Here is a 14029-nt window from a genome sequence, read left to right as displayed (position 1 = left end):
GTCTAATAGCAGAATTTGACCTTTCTTTTTGTATAGCTATGGTTTCAACTGTAGTGTCAGTCGAATGATGGCCTCAGCCGCTTGCTCTTGGAAGAAAAAGAAAATTAATATTTGGGCTGAAGTTCAAGCCCATAATTGACCCGACCTGTTTTTACACCTAGGGCTTATGCCTAAACCCTCAGCAACACTCGTACTTTCGTTTTCCTTGCACTCTCGTGATCTCACTGGACTCAAACCAAGAACACCCAAATTGAAAATTGAAGCAAAAAGGGAGAAAAATGAGAAGTTTACGGTTTTTTTCCTCTAATTTAACTCGAATCCATAAAACCCTTGTTCCAAATCCAAGCATTTCCTCTTCCATCCAATCTTCACACAGCTTTTACCTTACTCCAACACGAAATTATACCACCCCATCACAAGAATCCACCAAGCAAGCTCCTTCCGAAAAGGTCTCCGCAATCGTCGATGAACTCTCCGGTTTGACTCTGCTCGAAGTCATGGACTTGACCGAAGTCCTCCGTCAAAAACTGGATGTTAAAGAGATGCCAATAATGGCAATGATGATGCCCGGGATGGGATTCGGTGGGGCCATGAGAGGAGCCGGGAAAGGTGGGGCTGCTGGCCCTGGGAAAGGGGAAGAGAAGAAGGAGGAAAAGATGGTATTCGATGTGAAGCTTGAAGGGTTCGATGCGGCGGCTAAGATTAAGGTTATTAAGGAAGTTAGAGGGTTTACAGATTTGGGGTTGAAAGAAGCTAAAGATTTGGTGGAAAAGGCGCCTACTTTGTTAAAGAAAGGGGTTACTAAAGAAGAAGCTGAGAAGATTATACAGAAGATGAAAGAGGTTGGAGCTAAAGTCTCCATGGAGTGAGGTACGAGAAATTTGGTTTACTTTGATTCCTTGTTCATTTTGTATTACTGTGCTTCTTTAAGCTATGATCATCTTAGTAATGTTTATATTTATGATATATACATATATTCATTTGAAGTGTTAGCTTTACATTTGAACAAAAGTAAAGGTTTTAGCTTTACATAGTTGCTTAGCAAGAGATGATAGAGGATAGATTTTTATAAGTTCGTCAAAATAGGTACTTCTGTTAGTCTATTTTATGCATTTTATTCGCTGGGAATGTTTAGCACATAGCAGTCTAGGAGAATTTATCATGAATAGTATCATTCAATAACCTTAGTAGACATTAGATAAGAGACAGATGATTATCTATGTAGTACTGGAGTTGTATACTACATAGATTTCAACTGCATTGCTTGTTTAATTGCCTGTGAATAGGTCATTGATGTACTTGGGAAGAAAAAGCTTGCAGTGAGCCTTTTTTTTTTGGCTACTATTAGTATTATTACTGCATCTTAATTGGAAACCAAGGGAACTAGTTCTACTTATACTGATGTAGTGAGGTTAGTTAATCAATGCAAGTAAAATGCAGAGTACAATTTTATGGTCATTATTTTTTAAGGCAGGTGTAAGAGAGAATGGTTGAGATTGGATCTGGTGGTGTATTGACAAGCTACAGTCAAAATGATTATGGCTGGTAAATGATCGATGTTAAACTAAAATTAAAACAACCTGACTCTAATGATGGGAAACATAATTAGTTTCAAGCAATTTAAGAACATGCAAGGGTACATTTACATGCACTTAAAACTTATGATTTATGAACTGAAAGCAGAAATTTGTAAAGCCTTTATTAGTTCATGAGGTATGGAAGTCATGAATATGGAGTTGAACCCCTGAAAAACTCGTTACAAAGGAAAATCTACCTCGGCTTTACTACATCGGTTAAATTATGTTATGCAGTTTCATGAGCTGATTTTTTTTTTCTTTCTGGATTTTAACTTTGCAAGATTTTCTCCGAGGAAAATGGGACAAGGAAGAAGACCAAGGCATTTCCTAATGGTTTAGGAAAATGCAGAGTAACTGATATTGATGTATAATGGAAGGATTACTGTTGTGTGAAGGGGGGTCAATTTAGGATTCTTGACAAAGCAAAATGTTCTTTGAAAAGATTGATTTGCAGCAGCTGAACCCATATTATGTTTTCATTTTCATTGATCATCACAATAATTTATTGATGATTCTAAACCACCAGTTCTTGAGCTGAATTTTGACAGTAGATTCATTTTATAAAGATTTTTTTTCCCAGCGTACCCCTGATGGATTTCGTTGATCATTTACTGCTATGAGCAAGTTTGTACCCTGGAACAAAGGTTAGATATCATTTAACGTAAACAATGTAATTTGAAGTATTTTGCTGATCATATGCCTAGTGTATGACATAAGACCATTGGCCTTTATTAAGTCTGAATAAAGCTTTTCTCAATATCTAGATAGTTTCATGAACAAGGAGGTCAGGAAGTAACTTGATCATTTATTTATCCAGGCTAGTTATTTTCTCAGCAAAATCGTGATGAAGAACCAGAGACATGACTATTCTGCAGGGAATTTGCGAAGAAACGATAGAATTTCCTCGGAGACTTCTAGGTGTTTTTCTTGTTGGAGAAAATGATGACCATCAAGGAAAACAATTTCCAGGTTGGGAACAAGGCTCCTAAAGATATTTCCCTCAACGTATTGCCTTACACCACTCACTTCAAATCCCAGATCATTTTTACCCACCATGAATTTTACTGGCACAGTGATTTTTGATCCTTGCCAGGGTGCAGTAAGCTCCCAATTCCTGTTTTATCAATTTGAAACATTAGCTCTGAAGAAGAACACTAATAAATATGAAAATCAACCATTTCTGATTAGCAAAAATACCAGAACTTACAAGTCCATAGCACGGTAGTAATTAAGAGCTCCAGTGAAGCCAGATTCCTGAAACTTGTCAGCATAAACCTGGAGTTCCTCTTCAGTAATCCATGGTGGTAACCTTGATAGTGTTCTCAGATAATCAATAATCTCCATTCCAGGAGGAGCTATCAGATTATCAGTCTGTGTAATCAGCAAGAACTTCTTTATCACCGTCAAATAATCATACCTGGTGAATGCCCTTTCCGCTCTTCCCGGTTCCTATCGAACAAATTTCCCCAAGAAAAAGCCTGATTAACATCAACAACATCATGTACATCCCATATCTTGACTAAATGGGACAGAATTTACCTGGAATTGGGAAATGTAAAATCCATCCCCATATGTTCTGATTAAGGATTCAGCAAATTTGGCATTTGGGTTTCTACTATAGTATGGAACGGATAAGTTGATCAATCCTTTGACTCTCTCAGGTCTAAACAGTGCTAAATGCCAGCCAATAACAGCTCCCCAATCATGTCCCACCATAAAAGCCTAGCCATAAATAGTATAAACTCAAAACAGTTGAGGTTGGGTTTTAAATACAACACGAACTGGCAAAAGATAAGCAGGTTCGGTCAAGGAAGGTGGAAATACCTGTTCCCCAAAATGGTCAAGCAGGCCAATGATGTCCCCAACAAGGTGCATAACAGTGTAGGAGGTTGGGCTAACTGGGGAGTCGGAGTCTCCATAGCCTCTCAAATCAGGAGCAACTACATGATAGCCATGGTTAGCCAAGAAACTGATCTGATGGCGCCATGAATACCATATTTCAGGGAAGCCATGAAGCAATAGAACAAGTGGTCCTGTCCCTTGCTCTGCTATATGCAGCCATATCCCATTTGTTTTGACCCTTTGGTGACTCACCTCATGCATGGTCCCTCGCGTTTCTTTCACTTCTCAAGGAATAAAGTTAGAGCAGCTTGGTGTTCAACTGAAACCAGTCCAATTGATTTGCACCTATGAATATAATTGACGAGAGAGAAAGTTGAAAGAGTTTGAAGTTTGAATGAAAAAGTCAAAATCAGAAACTTTGAGATTAGGCAAAAGACAAGGACATATTAGAATATTGTTGAAAATAAGAAAGAAAACACCAATTGGAAGTCCACGTATGTAACTTGCATGAAGGGCAAGAACATGGTGAAGTCAGTCCTGAAGTCATCATATAGCCTAGCCGTTGATTCTCGATTCTTTTGATACATTGCACCACCTGAGTCCTGACTCTGGAAGTAGTTAAAATTCAAAGCAATTTGCCCAGAGGAATCATACAAAATTAGAAATTTAGAACCCTAATTCTAGTAGTGCTAGATTACTAATTCGAATTGAATAATTTTGTCTTGGGAGAGAGATGGTTGCAACTAGATTGGTGAGATTAGTTAATAAATGTAAGTAAAATGCTGAGTACGATTTCATGGTCATTATCTTATAAGAAGAGGGTTTCTTATTTTAGAACTGTAACAGACGTTGGCAGGGAGTAGTTAGTATGTGTAAGAGAGAATGGTTCAAGATTGAATCTGGCAGTGTATTGATGACCTACAGTCGAAATGATGATGACCGGTAAATGAACAGGGTTTAACTAAAAAAAAAGCAACTTGGCTCTAATGATGGGGAAATGGTGAGGTAAGATGTGGTTGGAGGGTAAAGTGACGGTTCACACACCGGAGTAATGTGCCAAGAGCCGTAGGAGGGAGATTCTTGGTTTATTTATTGTGTGCAAAATGGTAGAAGGAGATGCATAGGTCGTCCCAAGGTTAGAGATGAATATTTATAGATGATGGCAATTATCTATCAACTTTGAATCTTGATATTCGTATAACGCAAATTCCATAATGACCGATCACTTGAGAAATACAATAAAATTTTTAAGTAAATTACTATGTGTATGCCATATAAGGGAGAGCTCAGGGCTCTACATATTATGCGTTTGCATATCCATGAAGCCAAGTTTTGGTGAAGTGTTACTCTTAACGAGGTCATGGTAGACATAGTTGTGGCATGATGAAGTAAGGGTAGCGAAGACTGGACAAACAAAGTATTTATAACATAACTAGTATGGTTTCCCACCCACTATTTGCATTGGGTTAATTATTTATTTTTTGACTAAATCAAAGTGTAAAAATTTAAAGGTTACAATTCGCTCAATGTTTTTACACTTTTTGTTAATTTTCATACTTTTATTTTTAAGAATTTAGCCTCTTTACTTTTTGAATTTAAAATTTTAAGTCTATCTGTTAAATTTGTTAGAATTCTTTTGTGTTGATGTAACATTTTGAAAAAGTAGAATAATCTTAGTATCTATGTAACAAAAAAAAAATTGTAACGGACTTAAATTTAATAAAATGTTTTAATGGTACTAAAAATTATTAAAATTTCACATCATCATTTTAATTAGAATAAAGTATTTAAACTAGCTAATTAAATTATAAAAGTTGAGATATCAAATTATATCAAAATTAAAATAAATAGATTAAATTTCAAATTTGAACGAAATATAAGGATCAAATTAAAATTTAACCATTCTTATAATCTAAAAAGTAGGCAGATTGGAGTTAAAATTTACCCATTGTTCTCATAAGGAAAAAGGCGGACAGGTGTCCATTGTGGAACGCTTTAGGGAAAAAGTTGCTAAGATTTGTAAACCCTCTATTGGTCAATTGCGGCATGCAATTTCACGAATTAAAAACTGAGTTCATATTATGTTCTCATTTTCATTTCCATTGACCATTACTGCAATTCCTAGATGATATTCTAAACCTGTTCTAGAGATGAATTTTGACAATTTTTATAAATAATACTTCCAATGCCCTCCTCATGGATTTCATTGATTATTCACTGCCTTGAACAAGTTTGTATCCTGGACCTGGAACAATGCTAGAAGATCTCTTTCCATGCTCATGTGCCTAGTGTATGATAGAAAAGGAATGGCTTTTACTAATTTCTGGGTAAAGCTTTTATTATGGAGGTTTTTTCCTTAACTTTGCTTCTCTACAAGACGAGCATACGCAGGATAAACAGTAAATTAAATCTAGTTATTTTCTCAATAAGATGACGAAAAAAACCAGAGAACACTATTCTGGTGGAAATTTGGCAAGGAACGACAGAATTTCCTCTGAGACTTGGTGGTGTTTTTCCTGTTGGAGATAATGATGGCCATCTAGCATAACAACTTCCAGGTCGGGAATAAGGTTCCTGAAGACATTCCCCTCTATGTATTGTCTTATACCATTGATATCAAAACCAATATCATTTTCACCCACCATGAATTTCACTGGAACTCTTATTTTTGATCCTTGCCATGGTGCAGTAAGCTCCCAATTCCTGTTTTACCAATTCCAAACATTAGCTCTCCGAGGAGCAGTACTCACAAATATGAAAATCAACCATTTCTGATCAAGCAAAAATGCCAGAACTTACAAGTCCAAAGCACGGTAGTAATTAAGAGCTCCAGTGAAGCCAGATTCCTGGAACTTGTCAGCATAAACCTGGAGTTCCTCTTCGGTAATCCACGGTGGTAACCGTGATGGTGTCTCCAGGTAATCAATAATCTCCATTCCAGGAGGAGCTATCAGATTATCAGTCTGTGTAATAAGCAAGAACTTCTTTATCACTGTCAAATAATCATACCTAGCAAATGTCCTTTCTGCTCTTCCCGGTTCCTATAGAAAAAATTGCCCCAAGAAAAGCCTGATTAACATCAACAACCTTATGAACATCCTTTATGTTGACTGAATGGGACACGATTTACCTGGAATTGGGAAATGTAAAATCCATCTCCAAACGTTCTGATTAAGGATTCACCTAATTTGGCATTCGGGTTTCTATCGAAGTATGCAACGCCTAAGTTGATCGATGCTTTGACCCTCTCAGGAGTAAACAGGGATAAATGCCAGGCAATAGCAGCTCCCACGTCATGTCCCACTACGAAAGCCTTGCCACAAATGATAAAACAGTTGAGATAGTTTTTATAACACAACACAAATTGGCAAAACATAAGCAAGCAGGTTCAAGGAAAGTGGGAAATACCTGTTGTTCCCCAAGATGGTCAAGCAAGCCAATGATGTCCCCAACATAGTGCATAAAAGTGTACGAACTTGGGCTAAGAGGAGAGTCGGAGTCTCCATAGCCTCTCAAATCAGGAGCAACTACATGATAGCCATGGTTAGCCAAGAAACTGATCTGGTGGCGCCATGAATACCATATTTCTGGGAAGCCATGAAGCAATAGAACCAATGGTCCTCTCCCTTGCTCTGCTATGTGCACCCATATCCCATTTGTTTTGATCCTTCGGTGACTCACCTCATTCATTTCTTTCACTTCTCAAGGCAAATGGTGTTCAGCGGAAACCAAAGTAGTTGATTTGATCCTATGACAATAATTCACGACAAAATTGGGTGAGTTTGAACCTTGAATGGAAGATTCAAAATCAGAAACTTTGGAATTAGTCAAAAGATAATAACATATTAGAATATTATTGCTGAACTTAAAAAAAGGAAAATACCAATGGGAAGTTCACGTTTGGAATATGGAAATCAATCCTAAAGCCATCATCTAACTAGCACGTGACTTTCTAGATACATTGGACCACCTGAGTGCAGGTCAATTTTTTGTTTTTTTAATTACAAAAGAAAAGTGCAAGGTTTAATATGCAAACATAGTTTACTAAATATTTATATATTTAGTCTAGGAAGTAGGAAATGAAATAAAAATTTGAAAAATTTGCCTTGCCAAGCCCCTGCAGACAAGGTTTACTTTGGATGAAGTTTAGAATTAATAAAAGTTGGATAATTTCCGAATCCTTTTCCCCATTACTCACATTTTCAGATATTGGTGTTTTAGGAGCTTCTTTGATAAAAAACCAACTTAAAACTTTGCTTTCAAACTATCTCTTTACTACATTTTAAAACAAGTCAATGAGGGTTTCATAGCATAAACACGATAAAAGTATCATGAAAGCTCTTATATTAAAAGTTAAATTGTATTTTACCCCTCTATTAAAAAAATAAACAAATTAGTCCTTATATGTTAGATCAAAGAGTAAATTGGTCCTTTTGCTAAAAAAAGTATCAATTTCTACTGTTAAAAATTAATCCTTGTACGTTGGCATGAGGTACACGTGGCACGACATATGTCATTGTTTGGTTATTCTATCAGCCATGTCAACTTTTAATAGTAGAAATGAATTAAATTTTAATAGAAGGGGTCATGTTACTTTTTGATCTAATATATAAACACCAATTGAACCACTTTTTAATAGAAGGGGCAAAATATAATATGGCATCTAACCATAGTATTTTTACCACATAAAAACAATATTATAATTTAGATTTTTAAAATTAAAAAAATTTTGTTTTAAAGTTGGATGATTAAGGATAAAAACAACCTTTTTAAGAACTTTGTTTTCAAAGTTCATATAAATAATTTTGTTTGATGTTAGGAGTTTTGTTCTTTGAATATGAAAGACGTTGATTTCAGGCTCTTAAATAACATTCAAATTCCGTCTTTATTTTATAACTCTAAAATTATAAGCATATAACTTACCAATTTTTAAAAGTTACATTCTAATTTTTCAAATTTTGCAATTTAACATTTTTCTTTCTATTTTGGTATCTAAACTTTTTTGACCCAATTTAGTACTTGAACTTTACACTTTTTTCCTTATGTGGTACCTAAACTTTTTTTGGGCCCAATTTTGGTACCCGAACTTGGTTTTTTTTTTCTAATTTGCTACCTAAGCTTTTTTTTAGATTCAATTTGGCACCTAAATTTATTAAATGTTTACAAATTACGCGAAATATTGTCAGTATTAGAGGAAATTCATGTTAAAAAAATAGTTATTGAGCTATGCTTAACGAATTAATATTAAATAAGAAAAAAATTTTAAAACCCCGATTTAAAATAAATTCATTATTTTTAATTAATAAAATAATTAAATAAAACTAAAATTAATTGAACATATACAAAAAAAATATAATATCATCTATCACTTGTCAGTTATACATTGATTATTTTTGCTACCTCATAAAAAAACATTTCCAGTATATTGGAATAATTTGTAAAACATTTGACCAGTTCCAAATCAAACAAAAAAAAAGGATTAAGTACCAAATTAGGAAAAAGAGTCAAGTTCAAGTACCAAATTGAACCCAAAAAGATTAAATACCAATTTAAGAAAAATGTCAATTTCAGGCCCCTAATGTTATATTAAGCCTTTAAAAAACAAAAACTTCATAAGAAATAATTATGTATATACTATATACTTGAGACGCTGCGTTTTGATCCTTCCCCTAGGTGCCCAGAATAGTGGATAGGTAAAGACTATCCTGTGGTATTTTCGCGTTGAAGTAAATACAGGGCGCTCACACAAACTAGTTGTTCCAATGGCCTCAATTTTGGCTCAACCCGGCTGCTCCTGCATTCGAATCCATCGGCGATGCTGCTTTACCACTCTTAAGTTCTTCTCTTCAAGGCCTTTCGCTTCCCGTTCCCACCCTCCTCACCATTTCTCTCACCGGCCGCTCAGGAAACGCTTCGCTCTCGATGTTTCTAGAAGCCTCTCTCAATCTCACCGCCTCCTCAACACCGATGCCCCCACTCTCCATCACTTCACCGCTCAAGCTTCCCTCACTGCCTCTCAATCACAACCCCAGTAAGTCCCTTTTCCCATTTTCCTTTTAAATATCTATTTTTGGTTTCATGTTTTGATCTCTCTAGTAAGAGGAAACAAAGAAAAACACTAAAACTTTTTTTTTTCTAAAATATCTGATTGGTTTCAATCTTTTTTTCCCTTTTGATTTTAGTGTTTTGTCTAGTGATGCACCGAATTCAGAAGTTGCTTCAAAGGGTAGAATTTATCACGAGACTTATGGATGTCAAATGAATATAAACGATATGGAAATTGTGCTTTCAATTATGAAGAATGCTGGTTATACTGAAACTGCGGATGTTCCTGAGAGTGCGGAGATTATATTTATTAATACCTGCGCCATAAGGGACAATGCTGAACAAAAGGTATGGCAAAGGCTTAATTACTTTTGGTTTTTAAAGAGGCGTTGGAAGAATAATGTAGCTATAGGAAGATCGCTGTCGTTGCACCCTCCGAAAGTGGTGGTGTTAGGATGTATGGCTGAAAGGTTAAAGGATAAGATTCTGGATGCTGACAAAATGGTTGATGTGGTGTGCGGACCTGATGCTTATAGAGACTTGCCGAGGTTGTTGGAAGAGGTTGATTATGGTCAGAAAGGGATTAACACTCTTCTTTCCCTTGAAGAGACATATGCGGATATTAGCCCTGTTAGGATTTCAAAGAATTCGGTTACTGCTTTCGTGTCTGTGATGAGGGGTTGTAATAATATGTGCTCGTTTTGCATTGTTCCGTTTACCAGAGGTAGAGAGAGGTCACGTCCCGTGGAGTCTATAGTGAAGGAGGTGGGGGAGCTTTGGGAAGAAGGTGTGAAGGAGGTCACACTTCTTGGACAGAATGTGAATAGTTATAATGATGCATCTGGAAGTGAAAAAGAAGTTGAACCAGGAAGTAATTGGGAGTTGAGTGATGGCTTTAAAAGCATGTGTAAGGTGAAAAACATGGGCTTGCGTTTTGCCGACCTCTTAGATCAACTTTCTAATGAGTTTCCTGAGATGAGGTTCAGATATACATCCCCTCACCCTAAAGATTTTCCAGATGAATTGCTGTATCTGATGCACGACCGCCATAATATCTGCAAGTATATACATTTGCCTGCCCAAACAGGGAGTACTGCAGTGCTTGAAAGAATGCGTCGGGGGTATAGTAGAGAGGCTTATTTAGAGCTTGTTCAGAAGATACGCAGAATCATTCCGGACGTTGGAATAAGCAGTGATTTTATATGTGGTAAGGTTTTATTATCTTATTCGGATTCACTATTTTGATCATTTACTTGTATATGAAACTTAGGCAGTTGACCTTTAGTACAGACTATGAAGGATTGAACTCAATTATCCTATATTGTAAAAACTAGTGCTGTTGGTATTTGACAATCCGCATATGCACTGCTGCTAGAGTAGTAACACATTTTCAGTATGTAAGAATGTTAGCCTCGAGATTCTGGTGTTGGCTTCTTATTACCATCTGGATCCTTTGGTGCAGGTTTCTGTGGCGAAACAGAGGAGGAACATGCAGATACACTAAGCCTAATAAAGGCTGTTGGGTACGATATGGCATACATGTTTGCTTACAGCATGAGGGAGAAAACTCATGCCCATAGAAACTACATTGATGATGTTCCAGAAGAAGTCAAGCAAAGGAGGCTTACTGAACTGATTGAAGCTTTCCGTGAGAGTACAGGTCAGCGATACGATTCTCAGGTTGGAACCATCCAACTTGTGTTGGTTGAAGGACCAAACAGGAGAGCTCCAGATAAAGAGCTTATCGGCAAAAGCGATAAAGGCCATAGAGTTGCATTTGTTAATCTTCCTTTGCTAGATCGGGAGAATCAAACAGATAACAGAAGGAATCCTGTTATTGGTGATTACGTAGAAGTTCATATAACAAAGTCTTCGAGAGCATCACTTTTTGGCGAGGCACTTGCTATAACTAAATTGAGCGCATTTTACAACAATGTGGATGAAGCAGCAGTAGCCTGTGGTAGCAGAGGTTGAAAACCATCTCCATTTTCATTGCCTGTAACTAGTTTCCTTAATATGCCTGGAAATTACAAGAATTAGAGTAGCTTCTTGCTATTGGAATTGGCATTTGCTGCTATGGGATTATTAATCGCTTGAGATAGCAAGCCTATTCATTTGATGTGAAGGATAAAAGGGAACTGTGAGTTATGAGTATGACTGCGGATTTTTCTTCTTTCCTATTATTCTCTCTCGATATTGCTGATGCCTGCTGGCTGATGTATACGAACAAAAAAAAGGAAATACAATGGGATTCTTAAAACATTTTGTTGCAATTGATTACTGGAATTACATTTCACATGAATTTAAATTTAAATTTGATGCAATACCAATTTTGTTAACTTAAAAAAAAAAAAATTCTACCTAGTGAGCTTGAAGTGATGATTCTACATTTGTATAGTGAATCAGTATCTATCGACGAGTAGAAAAATATATTTTAGATTCAAATCGATTTGATGATTAATCTCGGATTTTAAAAAAGAAAGCTATTTGATTTTTTATTTGCATATTTGTGATGTTCAAAGTTTTTTCATAAAAAAAAAAACTAAACTAAATTGTAGAATAAATGGGAAGGAAATGGTCATACTAATAGTTTAATGATCTTATGTGTAAACTAACCAACAAATATTGAAATGAAGATTGAGCTCAACCCATATTTTAAATAAGCTTATTTTTCTTACCTAAGCCATTTTTTGTCATAATATTTTTGTCCAAAACTTTTTAAATTTCAAGAGGGCCTTAAAGCTTAAACGGGTTGCTCGATCTTAGGATAAGCCTATTTAAATTTAACTTTATTTTAATTATGCAATACTTGTTATATTTATGGAAAAATAATTGATACATTGTCAGGAGAAATTATTCCATGAACCCTTCCCATCACCTTATATATGGTCCTAACTAATTATTTTATGCCACATCAACAACTTTTTTCCAATTCAAATTAAAAGAATTAAAACAATTTCCACATCAAATTTAATTTTGTTCATTTTTTATGTGAATTTTTTCCTTCCTCTCACTGTCTTTCACTATTAGAAGAAAAAGATTTAGAGTTTTGTTGATTTTCCTAATTTTTTTTTCCTTTCTTCATAATCTCTTCACTGTTAGAAAAAATATTTAGGGTTTTGGGCAATTCAAAATTAACAATGGAAGGATTACAGACTGAGCAAAAAAATGGAGGGATTACAGAATCAAGTTCATTCCTATTTTTAGTGATTAAAAATCAATGGTTTTTAATCTTTTCATTCAACTATAAAATAGTTATTAAATTTAGTTTATAACAATTTTTTTTTATTTTTTATTTATTAGAAACAAAAAAAAGAAGCAAAATTGAAGTAAAAAAGTGAGAGTAACCCTTTTCAAATTTCTGTTAATATATATGCAGTGGGAGGTGACTAGCTTCTTGTTCGTTTTGTTTTTTAAGTTTTGGTTTATACCCAAATCGCAAATATGTTGCAAATTGCATCTTTAATGCGTCTTAAGTGCATAATGATATTCTTGTTTGAGCCTTTGTATGAATTCAATTTGTAATGTAATGTTAGTTGCTTTGGATTACTGGTCATTTCCTGTCATATTATTGATGGAATTCCTGTTTATGTAGATCTCTGGTGTTGCACTTTTTTTCTTTGAAGTCTTTCAATCAGTTTGGGTCTTCTTTTTATAATTCTATTTTTGTTTTCTCACTTTTACATTTAAACAAAGTATTTTGATATTTACTTCTCTACTTTAAAGTTTGCTAAACCAAAACATATTGTGTTTTTGTCCATGGATTTTAAGTTTTAGTTTATATCCAAATCGGCAAATATGTTGCAAATTTTCTTTTATCTTTTTACTTGGAATTTGTTTTATTTAGGAATTGAGTGTTTAGATCATGTGATCAAAACTTTAGTTTCTGTTTGGTTGATTAGAAAGTGAAGGAACAGAAAGAAAATGTAAAGAATTTTTCGAGTTTGAAGTGAACGGGAAATTTTTTATAATTTTGTCTCTTTTTTTTTATAAATTTGCACAATATTTAGGTGGACAAGAAATTTTTTTTATGAATCCTCCTTACCACATCATTCATGTGACACCCTTAACCCGAATCCATCGTCGGAACATGGTTACGGAGCATTACCGGAGTTTGCAGATCAAATAAACAAACATTTCAAACATTTCATATCATATAATATTTATGTCAGAAACCAATCAAAATCAAACATATTGTCCCTTATACGAGCTTTTGAGGCCCAAAATACGCATTAGAAACAAGTCGGGACTAAATCGGACACTTAAAGAATTTTTTTTAAAATGTTGAAATTGCTCAAAGCTGCAGGGGTCACACGGCGTGTGGCCAGGCCGTGTGATTAACACGGCCAAGAGACACGCCCGTGTCTTAGGCCGTGTGGACATTCAAAATAAAGACACACGGTCGTGTCCCAACTCATGTTCGTACTTGTGTAACTTACTGACTTGGGTCACACGGCCAAGCTACATGCCCGTGTGCTAGGCCGTGTGAGCATACTGACTTGCATTCTTAAGAAGATACAGGGGACACACGGCTGAGACACACACCCGTGTCTCTGCCTGTGTGA

General features: G+C 35.4%; 4 protein-coding genes across 6 annotated transcripts; 2 read left to right on the top strand and 2 right to left on the bottom strand.

Moving 5' to 3' along the window:
• LOC107913043 (50S ribosomal protein L7/L12) lies at nt 1–2789 on the top strand. Of its 3 annotated transcripts, XR_005921254.1 has the most exons (3): nt 148–870; nt 2158–2221; nt 2395–2789. XR_005921254.1 is itself a non-coding variant. In XM_016841479.2 (2 exons), exon 1 carries the CDS (start codon nt 279–281, stop codon nt 867–869), a length of 591 nt encoding a protein of 196 aa, XP_016696968.1. In that variant the 5' UTR covers nt 1–278; the 3' UTR covers nt 870; nt 1859–2099. The 3 variants fall into 3 exon arrangements, 2 of the variants coding, with proteins under 2 accessions (XP_016696968.1, XP_040962421.1); XM_016841479.2 differs by lacking the exons at nt 2158–2221; nt 2395–2789 and adding an exon at nt 1859–2099 and having other exon boundaries at nt 1–870; XM_041106487.1 differs by lacking the exon at nt 2395–2789 and having other exon boundaries at nt 2158–2272.
• LOC107911064 (epoxide hydrolase A) lies at nt 2207–4190 on the bottom strand. The gene is made up of 4 exons (XM_041106486.1): nt 3402–4190; nt 3117–3299; nt 2785–3026; nt 2207–2691 (listed from the first exon to the last, which is right to left on the bottom strand). The coding sequence occupies exons 1-4, from the start codon at nt 3678–3680 to the stop codon at nt 2442–2444; spliced, it is 954 nt and encodes a 317-aa protein (XP_040962420.1). The 5' UTR covers nt 3681–4190; the 3' UTR covers nt 2207–2441.
• Nucleotides 4191–5417: 1227 nt separating this feature from the next.
• On the bottom strand, nt 5418–7303 carry LOC107913042 (epoxide hydrolase A). The gene is made up of 4 exons (XM_016841477.2): nt 6828–7303; nt 6550–6732; nt 6219–6460; nt 5418–6122 (listed from the first exon to the last, which is right to left on the bottom strand). The coding sequence occupies exons 1-4, from the start codon at nt 7107–7109 to the stop codon at nt 5873–5875; spliced, it is 957 nt and encodes a 318-aa protein (XP_016696966.1). The 5' UTR covers nt 7110–7303; the 3' UTR covers nt 5418–5872.
• A 1760-nt stretch (nt 7304–9063) lies between these two features.
• On the top strand, nt 9064–11644 carry LOC107913041 (CDK5RAP1-like protein). Its single transcript, XM_016841476.2, has 3 exons — nt 9064–9450; nt 9602–10671; nt 10927–11644. Exons 1-3 carry the CDS (start codon nt 9182–9184, stop codon nt 11436–11438), a joined length of 1851 nt encoding a protein of 616 aa, XP_016696965.1. The 5' UTR covers nt 9064–9181; the 3' UTR covers nt 11439–11644.
• The last annotated feature ends 2385 nt before the right edge of the window (nt 11645–14029 follow it).

This window comes from Gossypium hirsutum, chromosome D11 (assembly GCF_007990345.1).
Source record: "Gossypium hirsutum isolate 1008001.06 chromosome D11, Gossypium_hirsutum_v2.1, whole genome shotgun sequence".
In the NCBI taxonomy this organism is placed as follows: Eukaryota; Viridiplantae; Streptophyta; class Magnoliopsida; order Malvales; family Malvaceae; genus Gossypium; species Gossypium hirsutum.
This window is presented reverse-complemented; position numbering and strand designations above follow the sequence as displayed.